The sequence below is a fragment of the Bufo gargarizans genome, chromosome 2 (assembly GCF_014858855.1).
Source record: "Bufo gargarizans isolate SCDJY-AF-19 chromosome 2, ASM1485885v1, whole genome shotgun sequence".
Classification (NCBI taxonomy): Eukaryota; Metazoa; Chordata; class Amphibia; order Anura; family Bufonidae; genus Bufo; species Bufo gargarizans.
The window spans coordinates 33,303,448-33,324,449 of NC_058081.1; the positions used below are offsets into that span (position 1 = coordinate 33,303,448).

The 21,002-nt window shown below is 43.1% G+C and overlaps 1 protein-coding gene across 1 annotated transcript in view; it reads left to right on the plus strand.

Annotated features, from left to right (window-relative positions):
* LOC122927159 (venom factor-like) overlaps positions 1-21,002 on the plus strand; it is a 216,422-nt gene that overhangs the window by 31,001 nt on the left and 164,419 nt on the right. The window contains exons 6-13 of the mRNA XM_044278756.1: positions 8,544-8,623; positions 8,929-9,016; positions 10,950-11,052; positions 12,203-12,326; positions 15,892-16,007; positions 16,351-16,494; positions 17,971-18,183; positions 20,240-20,431. Of these exons, the coding sequence (XP_044134691.1) occupies positions 8,544-8,623; positions 8,929-9,016; positions 10,950-11,052; positions 12,203-12,326; positions 15,892-16,007; positions 16,351-16,494; positions 17,971-18,183; positions 20,240-20,431 (1,060 nt within the window). The remainder of the gene's footprint in view (positions 1-8,543; positions 8,624-8,928; positions 9,017-10,949; positions 11,053-12,202; positions 12,327-15,891; positions 16,008-16,350; positions 16,495-17,970; positions 18,184-20,239; positions 20,432-21,002) is intronic.

Sequence of the window (21,002 nt, forward strand, 5' to 3'; positions counted from 1 at the left end):
GTAACAGAGAATCTGGCTTCATGTCAGCAGAGAATCAGTCTGCATGTCATAGCAGAGAATGAGGCTTCACGTCAGCCACCACTGCAACAGTCCATTGGCATATATTTAGGCCCAGCACACACACAGGCAGAGGAGAGAGGTCCCGTAACAGAGAATCTGGCTTCATGTCAGCAGAGAATCAGTCTGCATGTCATAGCAGAGAATGAGGCTTCACGTCAGCCACCACTGCAACAGTCCATTGGCATATATTTAGGCCCAGCACACACACAGGCAGAGGAGAGAGGTCCCGTAACAGAGAATCTGTCTTCATGTCAGCAGAGAATTAGTCTGCATGTCATAGCAGAGAATGAGGCTTCACGTCACCCACCACTGCAACAGTCCATTGGCATATATTTAGGCCTAGCACACAGGCAGAGCAGAGAGGTCCCGTAACAGACAATCTGGCTTCATGACAGCAGAGAATCAGTCTGCATGTCATAGCAGAGAATGAGGCTTCACGTCACCCACCACTGCAACAGTCCATTGGCATATATTTAGGCCTAGCACACAGGCAGAGCAGAGAGGTCCCGTAACAGACAATCTGGCTTCATGACAGCAGAGAATCAGTCTGCATGTCATAGCAGAGAATGAGGCTTCACGTCACCCACCACTGCAACAGTCCATTGGCATATATTTAGGCCTAGCACACAGGCAGAGCAGAGAGGTCCCGTAACAGACAATCTGGCTTCATGTCAGCAGAGAATCAGTCTGCATGTCATAGCAGAGAATGAGGCTTCACGTCACCCACCACTGCAACAGTCCATTGGCATATATTTAGGCCTAGCACACAGGCAGAGCAGAGAGGTCCCGTAACAGACGATCTGGCTTCATGTCAGCAGAGAATCAGTCTGCATGTCATAGCAGAGAATCAGGCTTCACGTCAGCCACCACTGCAACAGTCCATTGTCATAAATTTAGGCCCAGCACCCAGGCAGAGGAGAGAGGTCCCGTAACAGACAATCTGGCTTCATGTCAGCAGAGAATTAGTCTGCATGTCATAGCAGAGAATCAGGCTTCATGTCAGCCACCACTGCAACAGTCCATTGGCATATATTTAGGCCTAGCACACAGGCAGAGGAGAGGTTCATTCAACTTTGGGTAGCATCGCAATATAATGGTAAAATGAAAATAAAAATAGGATTGAATGAGGAAGTGCCCTGGAGTCCAATAATATATGGTTATGGGGAGGTAGTTAATGTCTAATCTGGACAAGGGACGGACAGGTCCTGTGGGATCCATGCCTGGTTCATTTTTATGAACGTCAGCTTGTCCACATTGGCTGTAGACAGGCGGCTGCGTTTGTCTGTAATGACGCCCCCTGCCGTGCTGAATACACGTTCAGACAAAACGCTGGCTGCCGGGCAGGCCAGCACCTCCAAGGCATAAAAGGCTAGCTCTGGCCACGTGGACAATTTAGAGACCCAGAAGTTGAATGGGGCCGAACCATCAGTCAGTACGTGGAGGGGTGTGCACACGTACTGTTCCACCATGTTAGTGAAATGTTGCCTCCTGCTAACACGTTGCGTATCAGGTGGTGGTGCAGTTAGCTGTGGCGTGTTGACAAAAGTTTTCCACATCTCTGCCATGCTAACCCTGCCCTCAGAGGAGCTGGCCGTGACACAGCTGCCTTGGCGACCTCTTGCTCCTCCTCTGCCTTGGCCTTGGGCTTCCACTTGTTCCCCTGTGACATTTGGGAATGCTCTCAGTAGCGCGTCTACCAACGTGCGCTTGTACTCGCGCATCTTCCTATCACGCTCCAGTGCAGGAAGTAAGGTGGGCACATTGTCTTTGTAGCGTGGATCCAGCAGGGTGGCAACCCAGTAGTCCGCACAGGTTAAAATGTGGGCAACTCTGCTGTCGTTGCGCAGGCACTGCAGCATGTAGTCGCTCATGTGTGCCAGGCTGCCCAGGGGTAAGGACAAGCTGTCCTCTGTGGGAGGCGTATCGTCATCGTCCTGCCTTTCCCCCCAGCCACGCACCAGTGATGGACCCGAGCTGCGTTGGGTGCCACCCCGCTGTGACCATGCTTCATCCTCATCCTCCTCCACCTCCTCCTCATCCTCGTCCTCCTCGTCCTCCAGTAGTGGGCCCTGGCTGGCCACATTTGTACCTGGCCTCTGCTGTTGCAAAAAACCTCCCTCTGAGTCACTTCGAAGAGACTGGCCTGAAAGTGCTAAAAATGACCCCTCTTCCTCATCCTCCTCCTCCTCCTCCTGGGCCACCTCCTGTTCCATCATCGCCCTAAGTGTTTTCTCAAGGAGACATAGAAGTGGTATTGTAACGCTGATAACGGTGTCATCGCCACTGGCCATGTTGGTGGAGTACTCGAAACAGCGCAACAGGGCACACAGGTCTCGCATGGAGGCCCAGTCATTGGTGGTGAAGTGGTGCTGTTCTGTAGTGCGACTGACCCGTGCGTGCTGCAGCTGAAACTCCACTATGGCCTGCTGCTGCTCGCACAGTCTGTCCAGCATGTGCAAGGTGGAGTTCCACCTGGTGGGCACGTCGCATATGAGGCGGTGAGCGGGAAGGCCGAAGTTACGCTGTAGCGCAGACAGGCGAGCAGCGGCAGGATGTGAACGCCGGAAGCGCGAACAGATGGCCCGCACTTTATGCAGCAGCTCTGACATGTCGGGGTAGTTGTGAATGAACTTCTGCACCACCAAATTCAGCACATGCGCCAAGCAAGGGATGTGCGTCAAATTGGCTAGTCCCAGAGCTGCAACGAGATTTCGCCCATTATCACACACCACCAGGCCGGGCTTGAGGCTCACCGGCAGCAACCACTCGTCGGTCTGTTGTTCAATACCCCGCCACAACTCCTGTGCGGTGTGGGGCCTGTCCCCCAAACATATGAGTTTCAGAATGGCCTGCTGACGTTTACCCCGGGCTGTGCTGAAGTTGGTGGTGAAGGTGTGTGGCTGACTGGATGAGCAGGTGGAAGAAGAGGAGGAGGAAGCCGAGAAGGAGGAGGTGGCAACAGGAGGCAAAGAATGTTGCCCTGCGATCCTTGGCGGCGGCAGGACGTGCGCCAAACAGCTCTCCGCCTGGGGCCCAGCTGCCACTACATTTACCCAGTGTGCAGTTAGGGAGATATAGCGTCCCTGGCCGTGCTTACTGGTCCACGTATCTGTGGTTAGGTGGACCTTGCTACAGATGGCGTTGCGCAGTGCACACTTGATTTTATCGGATACTTGGTTGTGCAGGGAAGGCACGGCTCTCTTGGAGAAGTAGTGCCGGCTGGGAACAACATACTGTGGGACAGCAAGCGACATGAGCTGTTTGAAGCTGTCTGTGTCCACCAGCCTAAATGACAGCATTTCATAGGCCAGTAGTTTAGAAATGCTGGCATTCAGGGCCAGGGATCGAGGGTGGCTAGGTGGGAATTTACGCTTTCTATCAAATGTTTGTGAGATGGAGAGCTGAACGCTGGCGTGTGACATGGTTGAGACGCTTGGTGACGGAGGTGGTGGTGGTGGTGTTGGTGGTACATCCCCTGTTTGCTGGGCGGCAGGTGCCAACGTTCCTCCAGAGGCGGAGGAAGAGGCCGAGGCGGCAGCAGCAGAATAGGCCGAGGCGGCAGCAGCAGAAGAGGTAGCAGGGGGAGCCTGAGTGACTTCCTTGGTTTTAAGGTGTTTACTCCACTGCAGTTCATGCTTTGCATGCAGGTGCCTGGTCATGCAGGTTGTGCTCAGGTTCAGAACGTTAATGCCTCGCTTCAGGCTCTGATGGCACAGCGTGCAAACCACTCGGGTCTTGTCGTCAGCACATTGTTTGAAGAAGTGCCATGCCAGGGAACTCCTTGAAGCTGCCTTTGGGGTGCTCGGTCCCAGATGGCGGCGGTCAGTAGCAGGCGGAGTCTCTTGGCGGCGGGTGTTCTGCTTTTGCCCACTGCTCCCTCTTTTGCTACGCTGTTGGCTCGGTCTCACCACTGCCTCTTCCTCCGAACTGTGAAAGTCAGTGGCACGACCTTCATTCCATGTGGGGTCTAGGACCTCATCGTCCCCTGCATCGTCTTCCACCCAGTCTTGATCCCTGACCTCCTGTTCAGTCTGCACACTGCAGAAAGACGCAGCAGTTGGCACCTGTGTTTCGTCATCATCAGAGACATGCTGAGGTGGTATTCCCATGTCCTCATCATCAGGAAACATAAGTGGTTGTGCGTCAGTGCATTCTATGTCTTTCACCGCTGGGGAAGGGCTAGGTGGATGCCCTTGGGAAACCCTGCCAGCGGAGTCTTCAAACAGCATAAGAGACTGCTGCATAACTTGAGGCTGAGACAGTTTCCCTGGTATGCATGGGGGTGATGTGACAGACTGATGGGGTTGGTTTTCAGGCGCCATCTGTGCGCTTTCTGCAGAAGACTGGGTGGGAGATAATGTGAACGTGCTGGATCCACTGTCGGCCACCCAATTGACTAATGCCTGTACCTGCTCAGGCCTTACCATCCTTAGAACGGCATTGGGCCCCACCATATATCGCTGTAAATTCTGGCGGCTACTGGGACCTGAGGTAGTTGGTACACTAGGACGTGTGGATGTGGCAGAACGGCCACGTCCTCTCCCAGCACCAGAGGGTCCACTAACACCACCACGACCATGTCCACGTCCGCGTCCCTTACTAGATGTTTTTCTCATTGTTATGGTTCACCACAACAACAAATATATTATTTGGCCCAATGTATTGTATTCAAATTCAGCGGGATATAAATTTGAGGCCTAGTATTTAGGCGCTGGGTGACCGGTATGGATTTAGTGACAGAATTAGACTTGGAAATGCACAGAAGCGTGTGTGTGAAGTTATTCTGAATGACCCAATGTGCACCTTGAATATTATATACCCTTTTTGGGATAGATTTCAAATAGCTCTGATATAGCAGGAACCACTAAATTATGAAATTGCTAAATTGGGAATTGTACTTCAACCCAGAACAAAAAATGTGCTTTGACGGACACTAAATATCTTGCCCAGCAACAACAGTACAGCGGTGGGTAACGAGAGATTTAGAGGGATTTAAATTTGAGGCCTAGTATTTAGGCGCTGGGTGACAGGTATGGGTTTAGTGACAGAATTAGACTTGGAAATACACAGTAGCGGGTGTGTGTGAAGTTATTCTGAATGACCCAATGTGCCCCTTCAATATTATATACCCTTTTTGGGATAGATTTCAAATAGCTCTGATATAGCAGGAACCACTAAATTATGAAATTGCTAAATTGGGAATTGTACTTCAACCCAGAACAAAAAATGTGCTTTGACGGACACTAAATATCTTGCCCAGCAACAACAGTACAGCGGTGGGTAACGAGAGATTTAGAGGGATTTAAATTTGAGGCCTAGTATTTAGGCGCTGGGTCACCGGTATGGATTTAGTGACAGAATTAGACTTGGAAATGCACAGAAGCATGTGTGTGAAGTTATTCTGAATGACCCAATGTGCACCTTCAATATTATATACCCTTTTAGGGATAGATTTCAAATAGCTCTGATATAGCAGAAACCACTAAATTATGAAATTGCTAAATTGGGAATTGTACTTCAACCCAGAACAAAAAATGTGCTTTGACGGACACTAAATATCTTGCCCAGCAACAACAGTACAGCGGTGGGTAACGAGAGATTTAGAGGGATTTAAATTTGAGGCCTAGTATTTAGGCGCTGGGTCACCGGTATGGATTTAGTGACAGAATTAGACTTGGAAATGCACAGAAGCGTGTGTGTGAAGTTATTCTGAATGACCCTATGTGCACCTTCAATATTATATACCCTTTTAGGGATAGATTTCAAATAGCTCTGATATAGCAGAAACCACTAAATTATGAAATTGCTAAATTGGGAATTGTACTTCAACCCAGAACAAAAAATGTGCTTTGACGGACACTAAATATCTTGCCCAGCAACAACAGTACAGCGGTGGGTAACGAGAGATTTAGAGGGATTTAAATTTGAGGCCTAGTATTTAGGCGCTGGGTCACCGGTATGGATTTAGTGACAGAATTAGACTTGGAAATGCACAGAAGCGTGTGTGTGAAGTTATTCTGAATGACCCTATGTGCACCTTCAATATTATATACCCTTTTAGGGATAGATTTCAAATAGCTCTGATATAGCAGAAACCACTAAATTATGAAATTGCTAAATTGGGAATTGTACTTCAACCCAGAACAAAAAATGTGCTTTGACGGACACTAAATATCTTGCCCAGCAACAACAGTACAGTGGTGGGTAACGAGAGATTTAGAGGGATTTAAATTTGAGGCCTAGTATTTAGGCGCTGGGTCACCGGTATGGATTTAGTGACAGAATTAGACTTGGAAATGCACAGAAGCGTGTGTGTGAAGTTATTCTGAATGACCCTATGTGCACCTTCAATATTATATACCCTTTTAGGGATAGATTTCAAATAGCTCTGATATAGCAGAAACCACTAAATTATGAAATTGCTAAATTGGGAATTGTACTTCAACCCAGAACAAAAAATGTGCTTTGACGGACACTAAATATCTTGCCCAGCAACAACAGTACAGCGGTGGGTAACGAGAGATTTAGAGGGATTTAAATTTGAGGCCTAGTATTTAGGCGCTGGGTGACAGGTATGGGTTTAGTGACAGAATTAGACTTGGAAATACACAGTAGCGGGTGTGTGTGAAGTTATTCTGAATGACCCAATGTGCACCTTCAATATTATATACCCTTTTTGGGATAGATTTCAAATAGCTCTGATATAGCAGGAACCACTAAATTATGAAATTGCTAAATTGGGAATTGTATTTCAACCCAGAACAAGAAATGTGCTTGAACGGACACTAAATAACTCGCCCAGCTACAGCACTAGGGACAGATTTAGCTGGATATAAATTTGAGGCCTAGTATTTAGGCGCTGGGTGACCGGTATGGATTTAGTGACAGAATTAGACTGGGATATGGCCAAAAAATGAACAGACTATTGCTGGTTAAATGCACTTGGTGTGACAGCTTCACCCTGATGTAGGCTTTAGCCAAAAAACAACCACACCATTGAGGGTTAAATGCACTTGGTGACAGGCGCAGCTTGCCCCTGATTTTTTATATGACCAAAAAATGAACAGACTATTGCTGGTTAAATGCACTTGGTGTGACAGCTTCACCCTGATGTAGGCTTTAGCCAAAAAACAACCACACCATTGAGGGTTAAATGCACTTGGTGACAGGCGCAGCTTGCCCCTGATTTTGTATATGGCCAAAAAATGAACAGACTATTGCTGGTTAAATGCACTTGGTGTGACAGCTTCACCCTGATGTAGGCTTTAGCCAAAAAACAACCACACCATTGAGGGTTAAATGCACTTGGTGACAGGCGCAGCTTGCCCCTGATTTTGTATATGGCCAAAAAATGAACAGACTATTGCTGGTTAAATGCACTTGGTGTGACAGCTTCACCCTGATGTAGGCTTTAGCCAAAAAACAACCACACCATTGAGGGTTAAATGCACTTGGTCGCAGCTTGTGCTGGCGCACCACAAGACACAAAATGGCCGCCGATCACCCCAGAAAAATGAGACTGACAAACGGTCTGTGCAGCCTAAAAACAGTGAGCAATTGAGGATCAGCAGCTCAATGATCCACAGCTGCAGATCGATCAGTTAATCAAGTCCTTTGGAGGAGTTAATCTGCCTAATCTCGCCCTACTGTCGCAGCCGCAACCTCTCCCTACGCTAATCAGAGCAGAGTGACGGGCGGCGCTATGTGACTCCAGCTTAAATAGAGGCTGGGTCACATGGTGCTCTGGCCAATCACAGCCATGCCAATAGTAGGCATGGCTGTGATGGCCTCTTGGGGCAAGTAGTATGACGCTTGTTGATTGGCTGCTTTGCAGCCTTTCAAAAAGCGCCAAGAAAGCGTCACAAAAGCGCGAAGAAAGCGACGAACACCGAACCCGAACCCGGACTTTTACGAAAATGTCCGGGTTCGGGTCCGTGTCACGGACACCCCAAAATTCGGTACGAACCCGAACTATACAGTTCGAGTTCGCTCATCCCTACTGATGAGCCAATCACTGGATTTATTGATGTTCCCATTAGCCATTTTCTGCTTGTTGAAGCAGGACAGGTACTTGACTTTGAACAACCATAAGAGTCATGAATATTTCCACAACAGTTCTCTGCATCATAAAAGCTGACAGTGGGGGCCAGTAGAGAAACAACTGCAAACAAAAATCAGTATACTTGAATTAATGCATGAGAAGAATTGGCGACATTGCATCTTTAACTATGCAATAAATACACAAAGTAGTAGAAAATGTTAGGATGAGGGCCATACCAAAACTCAAGATGGACAGCAATTCGGATGATTAACAATCTCTAGCCACAGTGAATTTGGAAGATTGGAAATTTCACTATTCAAGATTAAATTTTTTCACTGTGTTTCACTGTGAAATATTACTGTTACGGTACTTTTCCTTTCCATTTTTTCCCCTCATGTGTTTCTTCAAGTCTAAATGCTGATATAGTTTCCTTTTCTTGCAGGCTTGGCACCTGGACCATCACAGCACAATATGACAACTCCCAAGAAGAATTCTCTGCAAAATTTGATGTGAAAGAATATGGTAAGAAGATTTATTTTGTCAACTGGATGATTACCAATACCGCCAGAGCTCCCACAGGGGTAGACATCCAGGTTTTCCATGGTCCAGGTTGGCAAGTATGCCCAGATTTGACGTTACATGGATCTTAATATATATTGTCAAAAATAGGCAACCTTGGTCTTCATGAATTTACAAACAATGGAGACCTCTTCTGCGAGAACAGTAGTGATTATATTGCTACCTGACTTTCCAGGTCCAGGTTGTCTTTTTGGGGAGGAGGAATGATGATGAGACTCATTTATTTATACTGATCCTTTTTTCCCCAGTATTACCAAATTTTGAAGTTACCATAACAGCGGAGAAAAAATTCATGCACATAGATGATAAAAGTTTTTCAGTAACAATTTCAAGTCAGTAAGTATAATCATAAAGGCCAAAATTATGAATTGGAGAACGATGTATGTTATGGTATATTAATCAAGCAACCCAAATTAGGCTGAGTTCACACTTCAGCTATTTAATCAGTTATTTACATCAGTTATTGTTAGTCAAAACCGTAGTGAAGCCTATAATGGAAATATCTGCATCTCTTCTGTGTTTTTGACACGCATCTAGTTTTGGCTCACACTAACTTATGGAAATAACTGATCAAATAACTGAAGTGAAAACTCAGCCTTATCAGTTCTATTCATATTTAAAGGTATTAACACTTAGAACATTAATAACATCTCTATAGGATATGCCATAAATATCTGGTTGATTTGGGTCCTACCTCTCATGTTGAGCACCTATCTGAGTCCCTTAACTATCAGAGACCACATTCTGACAGACATTGAGTAGTGGCTGCACATGCGGTTGGCTCTCACCAGTCACTTCTTTGGTACTTACAGAAACAGCCCTTTTCCACAAGGGTGCAGGTTCCAAATCTATCATATTCCAATGATATGCCATGTATGTCCTCGGTGGGAAAACTCCCTTTAAGTTTTTTGAGGTGCAAAGTCAACTTTATGTTGGAAGCTTATATAATGGCACTAAGGTTCAGGATACAGAATGACTTAGGGAAGAGACAAGGAAAATGTTAATGAGGAAAATAAATATATGTGATGAGAATAAGGACTAACACATATATATATATATATATATATATATATTTCTGGTAAAGAATGTCCATAAAGCCCTATAGAAGACCACAAAGCTCTTGCTTATTGGAGAACATGGTGGTAATGACTTCTTCATAGACGTCAATGCTGCCTGCTAAAGCAGATGTCAAAATGGCTTGGATAAACCATCTCAAGGACAGTGTACATTTTCAAGGCAGAGGTCTTATGAGGTGTTAAATAGATCTTATGATGGGATTGGGTAAAAGGGAAAAATGACAATGAATTTGTGTCTTCTCCTTGAGTTTGAGAAAAAGGAAGAAAAGGAGGAGAATAGGAGAAGAATCTAAGAATAAGAGTGGTATTGAATGCCATTGGAGTTTATAGGCTCTCCTAGCCCAAATGTTTAGACATCACACAGCAGGGAAACCTGAATAAGGATTAAAGGACTCAATCCGCGGATCTGCAAAACACATACGGACGTCTGAATGGAGCCTTACAGGGGGGTAATCAATGACAGGGGGGTATTCACCCCATATAGACTCCCTGATCACCCCCCCTGTCATTGATCACCCCCCTGTAAGGCTAACAAAGATATGACTAGAACAGGAGGTGGTGTGTGAATGGGAGGCTGTTTTGTTGCTATGAAGAGACAAATCTGTGATGCCAAGGGATGAGAGAACTATTAACAAGAAGGAGTGGTCGATCAGACAGGGAAGGTTTATGGGGAGGAGCACAGACCAATAGTGTGAGGCTTTGGCAGTTAACAGATCAATACTGCCTTTGGTTAAAGGAGTTCTCCTCAGGATAGGTTATTAATATCAAATCATTGGGGGGTATGACATCCGGGACCTCAGCTGATCAGCTGTATGAAAACGTTCTTTGAGCACTCAGGCCTCTTCCTAACCCACATCACATTCATTGGTCAAACCTGAGCTAGGCGCAGCTTAGTCTCATTCATGTGAATGGGGATGAGCTGCAATACCAAGCACAGCCACTATCACATGGACAGTGCTTGGCAAGCTGAGTGAAAGTCATGGAGCTCACCAAAGCTCTGGTGAGCACCACGGGTTCCTCAAACAGCTGACTTGCAGGGATGCCAAGAGGTGTCAACAGATGTCATGGCTTATTATATGCCAAACAGTGGCGGGCCATACATATCCAATGTGATTTGATGTGGAAGCAAAAGATTTGTCTAATTGACTACTGGAAACTCACTTCTATTGACCCAATATTTCTCCAATGCTTAGGTACATTTATAAGAAACCAGTTAACGGTCAAGCCTTTGTTATCTTTGGCCTAAAGAAGGACAATCAAAAGAGAAGTATCACAGACTCACTGAGAACAATTCAGGTACTGTAAAATAGTTTATTAAAAACTCTTATGTTGGAATAAATGAAAGGATATCAGGGTGTAGGCATTCAAACTTCAGAAAGTGTAATATGATTAACTAACTTGATCAGACCCAACCTTTTGTACCTTGGGAACCACATTCAACTTTAAATGATGTTCGAGACGCATAGTAAAATCGAAAATGTAGGAAAGGCATATTAAATGTGGAGAAACAAGACATCATCAGTAGACTTGACTATTGTTATACCATTCAAATTATCATAGTTAAGACATATCTGCAATAAATGAAATTGCCAATACCTGTGATAATAATTCAGGTCATATTTACCTGTTGATTATGGACCAGTGACCTAAGAAATGCAAAAAATTACCATAAAACTTCCGTGGTTAATTGTAAAAAAAATCTGAAGAAAGTTTAGCTGGATGGAAAGTGTTCTTAGAGGGATATTAAAAAGGGAAAAGATGATAAATTGGAGCAAGGGGAAGTGTAGATAAGGGGATCAAGCTCGTATTAAGGGTGTGGGATTCATATGGGTTACTTGATTGTTGATGGCTAGAATGAGTCAGTATAACAAAACACAAGTATGCAAAAATGTTAATCTACTTGACAGTGTTTATGCCTTTATGCCTATATCTAGAGATGAGCTTTGGCGGTAAAAGCAGAATTCATTCCATAGACTTCTAATATGACGGAATGAATAACAGAATGCCTCTAAAGGCATTCCGTTATGTATTCCGTCATAGAATTGCGTTATGGTTCGTGGTAATGGAAACCATAACGCAATTCTGCTTTTACCACCAAACGAAGCGTGAACGAGTTTCATAACATGAAATTCGCTCATCTCTACCTATATTCATTGCATTAGTTTTGTGTTTTACAGAGCAGCAAATGTAAATACTGCAATACATATTTTACTACTAGGGGGAGTATGTGTGATATTCCAAATAGGATTTTTATTCTGCTACAGCAATCTATGTGGCTAGACATGGTATTACAAATTAATTATTTCCACAATAATTTGTGATAATTGAGAACTATTTGATTGTCCGAAATAACAATTTTATGTATGCTATGATATCATTGTCTTTATTTGACATCTGAAATATTCCTTTATTTTTTTCTTTTGGTTAATTATGTTTCCCCGTCTAGATTTCTGATGGAATAGGGGAAGAAGTAAAACTTCTAAGAGGAGACCTAATAAAGTCTGTCAAGAAAGAAGACGATTTGCTAGAGTACAAGCTCTACGTTTCGGTGACAGTCATCACTGACTTAGGTTTGGAAATTGCTTACTAAAAGAATCACATGATAAAATGTCTTCATGATGAGTGGGAAAGCTGAATAGTAAGATGGTGTGTTTTACGTCTGAAGTAAATGTTGGCGTTACACCCATCTCAAAGAGCATCATAGTTACATAGTTACATAGTTAATACGGTTGAAAAAATACATAAGTCCATCAAGTTCAACCAAGGGACAGGTGGAGACACAAATCCCAGAAGAAAGTGAGTCTCAGATTTCTACACGTTTTCATAAGCATTAATGTCATTTACTTTTAAGAATTCATCTAAACCCTTTTTAAAATTGTCCACTGTTCCTGCTGTGACCACGTCCTGAGGAAGTCTATTCCACAGATTCACAGTTCTTACAGTAAAGTAGCTTTGACGCTTCCCGAGACAGAACTTTTTCCTCTTCAGTCGGAGGCAGTGCCCTCTTGTCTTTTGAGCACATTTTACATGGAACAGTTTTTCACCGTATTATTTGTATGGCCCATTTATATATTTGTATAGGTTAATCATGTCCCAGCTTAGAAGTCTCTTCTCAAGATAAAATAAATTAAATTCTTTTAATCTTTCGTCAAAACTGAGACCCTCCATTAGTTTAGTCGCTCACCTCTGTACTTTTTCCAGCTGCAGTGCGTCCTTTCTATGGACTGGTGCCCAGAACTGAACTGCATATTCCAGATGAGGCCGCACTGACACTTTGTAAAGTGGTAATATTACATACCTGCCCCGCGAGTCCATGCCTCTTTTAATGCATGACAATATCCTAGTGGCCTTAGAAGCAGCTGATTGACATTGTATGCTGTAATTCAATCTACCATCTACAAGGACACCCAAATCCTTCTCTATAAGTGACTCTCCCAGTGCTACATCACCTAGGACATATGAAGCACAGAGATTATTACTACCAAGATGCATAACTTTACATTTGTCCACATTGAACCTCATTTGCCAAGTTGATGCCCAATCACTGTGAGTGTTCAAGTCAGCTTGTAGTGTGTGGACATCTTCCATAGAATGTACATCTGCAAAAATAGATATGGTGCTATTAATCCCGTCCTCAATATCATTAATAAATAAATTTAATAATAGAGGGCCCAGCACTGAACCTTGGGGTCACCACTTATAACCAAGGACCATTCTGAATAGGAATTATTGACCACAACTCTCTGGACATGGTCCTTTCAATTCAATTACAAACTATACTTTCCAAGCCTATAGGTCTATAGTTACCTGTGAAGGACCTAGATCCTTTTTTGGATACGGGAACCACATTCGCATTGCGCCAATCACTTGGCAAGGTACCAGTGCCTACAGAATCTTTAAAAATTATAAACAGGGGCACAGCAATGACTGAACTGAGCTCTTTAAGCACTCTTGGGTGTAATCCATCTGAACCCAAAGCCTTGTTCACATTTACTTTATTTTACTTGTCTTGGACCATATCTACAGTTAGCCAATTCAATATATCACTGGATGTACTAACATCCCGGGCACCACAGATATCAGCTCCTTTCTCTTCCTTTGTATATACAGAGCTAAAAAACAATTTAGTAACTCTGCCTTTTCCTTATTTTCAGTGACTACCCCCCCCCCCCCTCCTTACCATTATTTAGGGACCTACCTGCTCTAACCTTGGTTTTTTAGCATTTATATATTAAAAAAAAAAATTGGGATTTGTTTTGCTCTCTTTAGCCACCTGCTATCTATTTTGTATTTTTGCAATTTTTATCTCCATTTTACAGATTTTATTAGCCCTTTATAATCTTCAAACGCTACAGCTGATCCCTCAGATTTGTATTTTTTAAATGCCCTTTTTTTGTCTTTTACTGCGCTTTTTACGCTGTAAGCCATGGGGTATAGCTGTCTATACTTGTTACCTAAAGGAATACATTTTTAGTGCAATTACTCAATGTGGATTTAAAGCTCTCCCATTTATCCTCAGTATTATTATGTGACAGTAGCTGCTCCCGGTCTATGCCCTGAAATGCTGCCCTCAACCCAGGGAAATTAGCATCAACATCTTTGCTCTACGGCCCCCACAGGTGGTAGTTATGAAGATGACAACACAACTAAGTGTAGGCCACAGATTCCCTCCACACAGTGTGCACCCTGTACATCAGCATGGACATAGGCCGTTGGTCCTTCCATGTGACGCACCCTTATGCATCACAGTGATCAGGTGTTACTCTCTACTATCCAGATCTATATGCTATATATTTGCTGACTGTCTCTCCTCAGCAAAGCCCAGCACAGCATCCTCTACATTGTTGTTTTTACTGTGCCAACCTGGTCTATCATCCGCCAGACTTGGGCCATCAGAGGTCTGAAGACTTGTGGTTGCAAGGGGTAGGAAGCGCTATGGTTGGTTGCCCTTGTTTAGCACTCACCCTTGGCTACTGGTGTTGCTGTTCCAAATTCTATCTAGGTCCTAAGTACCTAGCATAGTGCATCAATTTGCGAGTTTTACTTACCTTCACTTCCTAGCTAACTACCCCACAGATTGCCTGGTCCTCTCAATATGAGTGACTGTGACATTCCTGCAGTGGTTTCTGTATGCTCTGACCCTGAGGTCCTTCTCAGCACCTCTGTTTATTGACAATAAATGGGGACATCCTAGGCGTGACCCCTATGCTGACCTTTGCATCAGTCCAGTGTTGAGGCCTGCATGGCAATTAACCCCTTGCTTCTGGCACATGCCTGAATTTTTTATTGCAGGTTCTCCAATACAGTGCAGTTTTCCTGAAACAAAATTTGATTTCACACATACACACTGATGCACTGTCCCAACATATAGAGGAAATATTTCCTAGCCGAGTAGACTTAGGAAAGCAGACATAGTTTCTCACAATAAGGAATTGTCCAACTTAGAAAACAGTTTTTCAGACAACCGGTTAAAGGGGTTATCCAACCCCTATAATGACCACCCCAATGTCCAGAACTCGTATACATTATACTTACCTGCTCCCGGGCACCTGCGATGCTCCGGATCCCTGCATGGCCGCCACTGCATCTCCCTGTCGCTCGGATCGTGATGGGGAGAAGATAAGTATAATGTATATGAGGGGCCCGGAATTGGGAGGGTCCTTATAGGGGTTGGATAACCCCTTTAAGGAAACCTACATTAAATGAGGGGGTCCTTTATTAAGGATCCTCATGTCTTGGCCAGAATGAAGAGCACTTACAAAGAGTGTCTCTTTTACTCTGGAGGACCTGTGCTGTCCTGCATTACACAGACAATCCATTGATTTGAATGTAAACTGCATAATGCTTATTTTCACCTGCACTGCATGGAAACTAAACATTGCCAGGTCTACCACAGATTCCAGCTGATCACTCGTGGTTCCTGCAAGGGACCCTTCTACTCCAAAGCAGAGGATCTCTCTAATGGCCATGGTTGGAAATACTATCAGCCTCATGTACAATTTATCAAAAGCATAGGTAGAATATAACAGTCCAGGAGAAGGGTGGCATCAGGAGTTCTTGGTTGGAATGATATGAGATAAATGATTCTTCCATTTAAAAATGTTATGCAAATGAATGCAATTCTTTCCATTACAGGCACTGACTTTGTAGAAGCGGAGTTGGATGACATTCACATTGTGAAATCTCCATATAAAATTATCTTTAGCAGAACATCCAAGTATTTTAAGCCTGGAATGCCACTTGATCTTGAGGTTTGTATTTTTGCTCTATATGATATTTACAGTACAGCATGCTATTATGAAGCAAGATTTAGCCCGTCTGATGGAATTGTCCAAAGATTTGCATGCAAGAGGCTACCTATTGCCCTCTACTTAGCTGCAACCGAAGCCTGTGCTGTCCTTGACTACATGGCAAAAAGTCAGCACCGAGCCACTTGTCAAGCAGAATAGAAAAAACTACAACATCCAATTGAAGTGGTTTGCAGCTCGCTCATGTGATTGGTTAGAAGACCACGAGGAATCTCCACAAAGAAACAGTTGGGTAAAAACTTTTTGGTTTACTGTTAATGGTTTTTCATTTTTTGCTTCCATGTAGCTCATGGTAAACAACCCAGATGGTTCTCCTGCAAGAAGCATCATGGTGGTGGCAAACCAAAAGGACCGAGGTATAACTAATCAAGATGGAGTGGTGAGACTGAGAATGAACATGGCCGCAAATATAAACTCTTTAAAAATATCCGTGAGTCTTATTTTACTATTAATACAATATTCTGGTTGACATTGTTTTGGTTGCAGTAGATAATTGAGGCTATGGTCCATATGGTCATAAAATCATGACATAGTACATTGCAACTGCAGGTCTCCCTGGTAGTAACAGGGTGATAGCTTCCTCTTGGTCTTCCTCAACTTTACAAAGGTACAGCTTTTTTCCTAGATGGCCATGGGCTCCAAAACACATTAGGCCAAATTATTTGCCCTGATTTACCTGATCTGTGCCTTTTATCTATCCTACACCTATACTTTGGGAAAATAAGTATTACAGTAATAACTTATTTATTTTATGACCCTGATTAGTAGGCTGATACCAGTGTTTACCGAGGTGACACCAGATGGGAAGGGGTCCCACTGCTTAATGGGTTGTATTATCAGCCAATCACTACTGCATAATCATGGTCACCTGATGTACCACTTATTCTACTAACATTACATCTACTAATATGAATGGGTTAAGCTGGCACTGCTTGTACATGGTCCAACAGCGGTATAACAGGGATGGTAGTATGGGCTCGCCCTAAATAACATGTTCTGGTGAGGTATAATGTAGTAAAACGACAAAAAATAAAAAAAAGGCATTTTTTTCCATTTTGATATATAATAGGAATATTTTTGCATGAACAGTATGATTATGGTAATGGTTTTGGTTTTGTAGGCATTTTTTTTTCTTTGATTTTCTTTACCCTAAGAGATCATAAGAAGTACTCTGGGGGGCACTTTAAAGACCTCTGGAAATATGGACACTTTTTTTTTTTTATCGCACATTTACACTATAATTGGGTCGCCCAAATGAGCCTCAGTTAAAGAGAAACCTACCCCTATTTGTGGCACTGTACACATGCAGAACTTATCTGGCTCTGCAGCGCTGCTCTGCCTTAGATTTCCTGACTATTATGTGATTGCCGGGTCCAATAGAGGAATAGAGGAACCGACACAGCCTCTTCCTCTTCTCACTGCATACCACTCATTAAACGCTATGTACCTATAAAAGGAGATAGCAGAAGTGGTCATAAACCACTGACAGATGGGGACCCAGCCTGCACCTGCTAGATTGCAGGAACAGGAGCTTTCATCCCACACCATAAGTTTACGGAGCTTGGTCGCCATTAGGTTAAGAAGGTAATTACTGGATTTCTGGTTTTGTCATTACAAGTGTTAAAATGTTGTGGAAAGTTTAAAAGTTATCCCCTATCCATAGGATAGGGGATAGCTAACTGATCGCTGGTGGTCCTAACCCTGGAACCCCCACCTATCCCAAGGATAAGGGTCCCTTTGATCTGATAAAGTGGCAGTTCAACCATGCTCCATTCATTCTCTATGGGACAGCAGGGTCTTCAAGGTTTTGAGCCACAGGTGACTGGAACAAGGGCAAACAATAGTTTAAGAACAATGCCCCATCCAAAAGTCTTTGTCTCATTCTGCTGTATTAACAAATCCATAGGTGAGAACAGATGTGCCCGGGTTAGCAGACAACATGCAGGCATCTGGAGAAACAACAGTGGTGGCCTATAAATCATTACGTGGACAAGGCAACTACCTTCACATTGAAGTCCCAAATAATGTCCTGGAACCTAATACACAAATTTTTATAAATTTTAATATCTTGAATACAAATGTTGCAGTCCAGAATCAGATCAACCATTTCACCTACTTGGTAAGTAAACTTTGGTTCAATAACTACCAAATAGAGTACTACATAGACTACTGCTCAAAAACATGTATGGAGCTATTATCTGTGTGTTGGTATAATGTGAGCGCTGTAAGGTGGTATTGTGTGATTCTTTTGTGTTATGCCACTGTTATTTGGGCACCATGCAGTATATTAGGCTCCATGAAGATTCTAGTCCAATGGAGTATCATGATGGGCTTAGCCCAACAGAGTAACATCGCAGTGGCAGGGTACGAAACTGATCATACCGCATTGCTAACTTTCTGCATGTTACAGTAATTAATGTGTAAAACATCTATTCCACCACCAGATGTGTCATGAATCTATTGGGAATTTTTTTTTTTTGAAGATTTATTGTTTTTGAGAAAAAATTAAATCATTTAGTTTAAACTTATGCAGTAAAATACATTGAATTAAACTGGTACATTAATGCAGTAAAATATGTTTAATTAAAGTGATATATAAATTATATAAAATGCGCTGAATTAAGCTGGTATATTAATGCAGTAAATTGCGCTGAATTAAAATTGAAATTGGCTTTAAGAAAGGAAAGGGCACAATCGAGCAGCATATCCCATGTGGAAAAAAAGGCTGGCTGATCATGGACAGAAAACAAATGTATGTTGCATTCACTGCAGGATTCATGTAAGCGCATTACATGAACAGCTCCAGCTGCCGTCACACTCAGAGTACTCTCCCCTCTCCTACACTATAATTATCTACTGATAAAACACTGACTTTTCTACCTATTTATTCAATCTACTGTACCTAACTAAATATATACCTAAACTATCCCCGCAACACTCCAAGACTGGTGTCGTCTGTAATTTGTATCTGCCAGAGCGGCCAGACACATGGCATAAATATCCTCTCACATTGCTGGATGATCTCACAATGGTGTCTGTGCTTCTGAGCTAGCCCAGAACCTGAAGGACCAGCCAATATCCAGCCCATCTGATTGACTGGCAGACTGTTAGCCAATCAAGGTGGCTATGGGCAAGCCCTCCTCCCTCCCGTGGTCACATGATGCTTTTATATGGAAGTTTAGGGTTTCCTACTGGCCAGTAAACCACCACCATATCCCGTATTACCAGCAGGAGGCCAATGCTGCTATTTAATTTGTACTGACTACAGTATTTGCTGGCAATTTTCTCTTCATAAGTCAAAGAGGTATGAGATGTGCTACTAATGGCTCTATCTACGGCTCTATAGCAGCTAGAGATATGAGCCACAGCTTGTTCCAAAGATGAGATGAGAAATGTTTTGAAAATTTCAATTCGGCTGCTTCGCCAAACTTCAACAAGAAACTAGTTTTTTTTACAAATTACTTTATCAAGAATTGCTTTCCATTGTATGGAGCTAGTGCAATGACAGGGAACGGCGATTGTGCCACCTCCCTTTACTTAACCCCTCAGATGCCACGTTCAATGCTGATTGCAGCATCTGTGACTCAAATTCAGTCTTTCAGGAGTTAATCAGGGGTTAAAAAAATACTCATCTCATCCACTTGCTCGAGGAGATGCAGTCCGCTCCCTTATTGATTGACCTGCAGCCAGCTTGATGATGCCACCACGTGATAACGCTGGGAGCACGTGGTAACATAATCAGTGATGTCACCACGTGCGCCAAGCGTGATCACATGGTGAAGTCATCACGCTCGCCACAGGTCCTTTGGTGGTTTTTCTTCAATCAAGATGGGAGTGGACAGTTACTCGGCAAGCAAGTGGATGAGGTGAGTATTATTTTATTTTTTTCCGACACCATTTTAGGAAAAATTTATTCATTACCACAAAGCACAAGGAAATTCAACTTTGTGACAAATCAAATTTTTCCTGAAATTTCTATTAATGTCCACTTCAGATACTTCAATTCACTCAACACTAACTGAAAAACTACTGGGATTGTGAGCTGCAATACAGCCCCAAATATAATCTTTAGAGATCAGATCAGGAGTGAGATCTGCAGGTATTAGATTGGATTGCAATGTTAGAGCTGATATACAATCATTGATGTGTGATACCATGACTTCCTACTTTTCCAGATACTAAGCAAAGGCCGAATAATGAAAGTGGGCAAGTATAGTCGTCTGGCTGGCCAGAACCTGGTCAGCGTGCCGCTGCTCATCACTGAGGACTTGATGCCATCATTCCGGATTGTTGCATATTACACTGTTAACAGTGAGATAGTCTCTGACTCCCTGTGGTTGCACATGGTGGAAGATTGTATAGGAACGGTAAGATAATGCATTTTAAAAATTATCTATTAATGAGACTGTCTCTCAACAAATCACCTGTATTTTATTAACTCACCATTTGTATAAACATTCATTAAAATATTATTAAAAGATACATCAAAATATTGTACATTAATTATTGACCCAGGTATATATCATTCGGAGCGCACGCATAAAAAATAATAATAATAAAAAATAAAAGTACAAAAAGTGGCCAAACAGACTTGTTGCAACTGTGTTTTTGGATGGTAGTTCATTCAAATTCAAATCACCCCCCTTTTCCCAAAATAAAAATAAAAGAACTAAAAAAATATAAAAAAAATACACATCATGGGTGTCGGGATGTGGGAAAACGCCCATAATATAAAAATATATTCCCCATACGGCAAACAGCAAAACAGAAAAAAGCATCCAAATGGCCGATCCGCCGTTTTTGGTTGCTTCATTTTCTACAATTTTTTTTATAAAAAGTGATCAAAAAGTCATACACACCCCCAGAATGACATCAATGTAAAGTTCAGATCGCCCCACCAACAATGAGCCCCCAGACAGCTCCGTACACATAATTCCC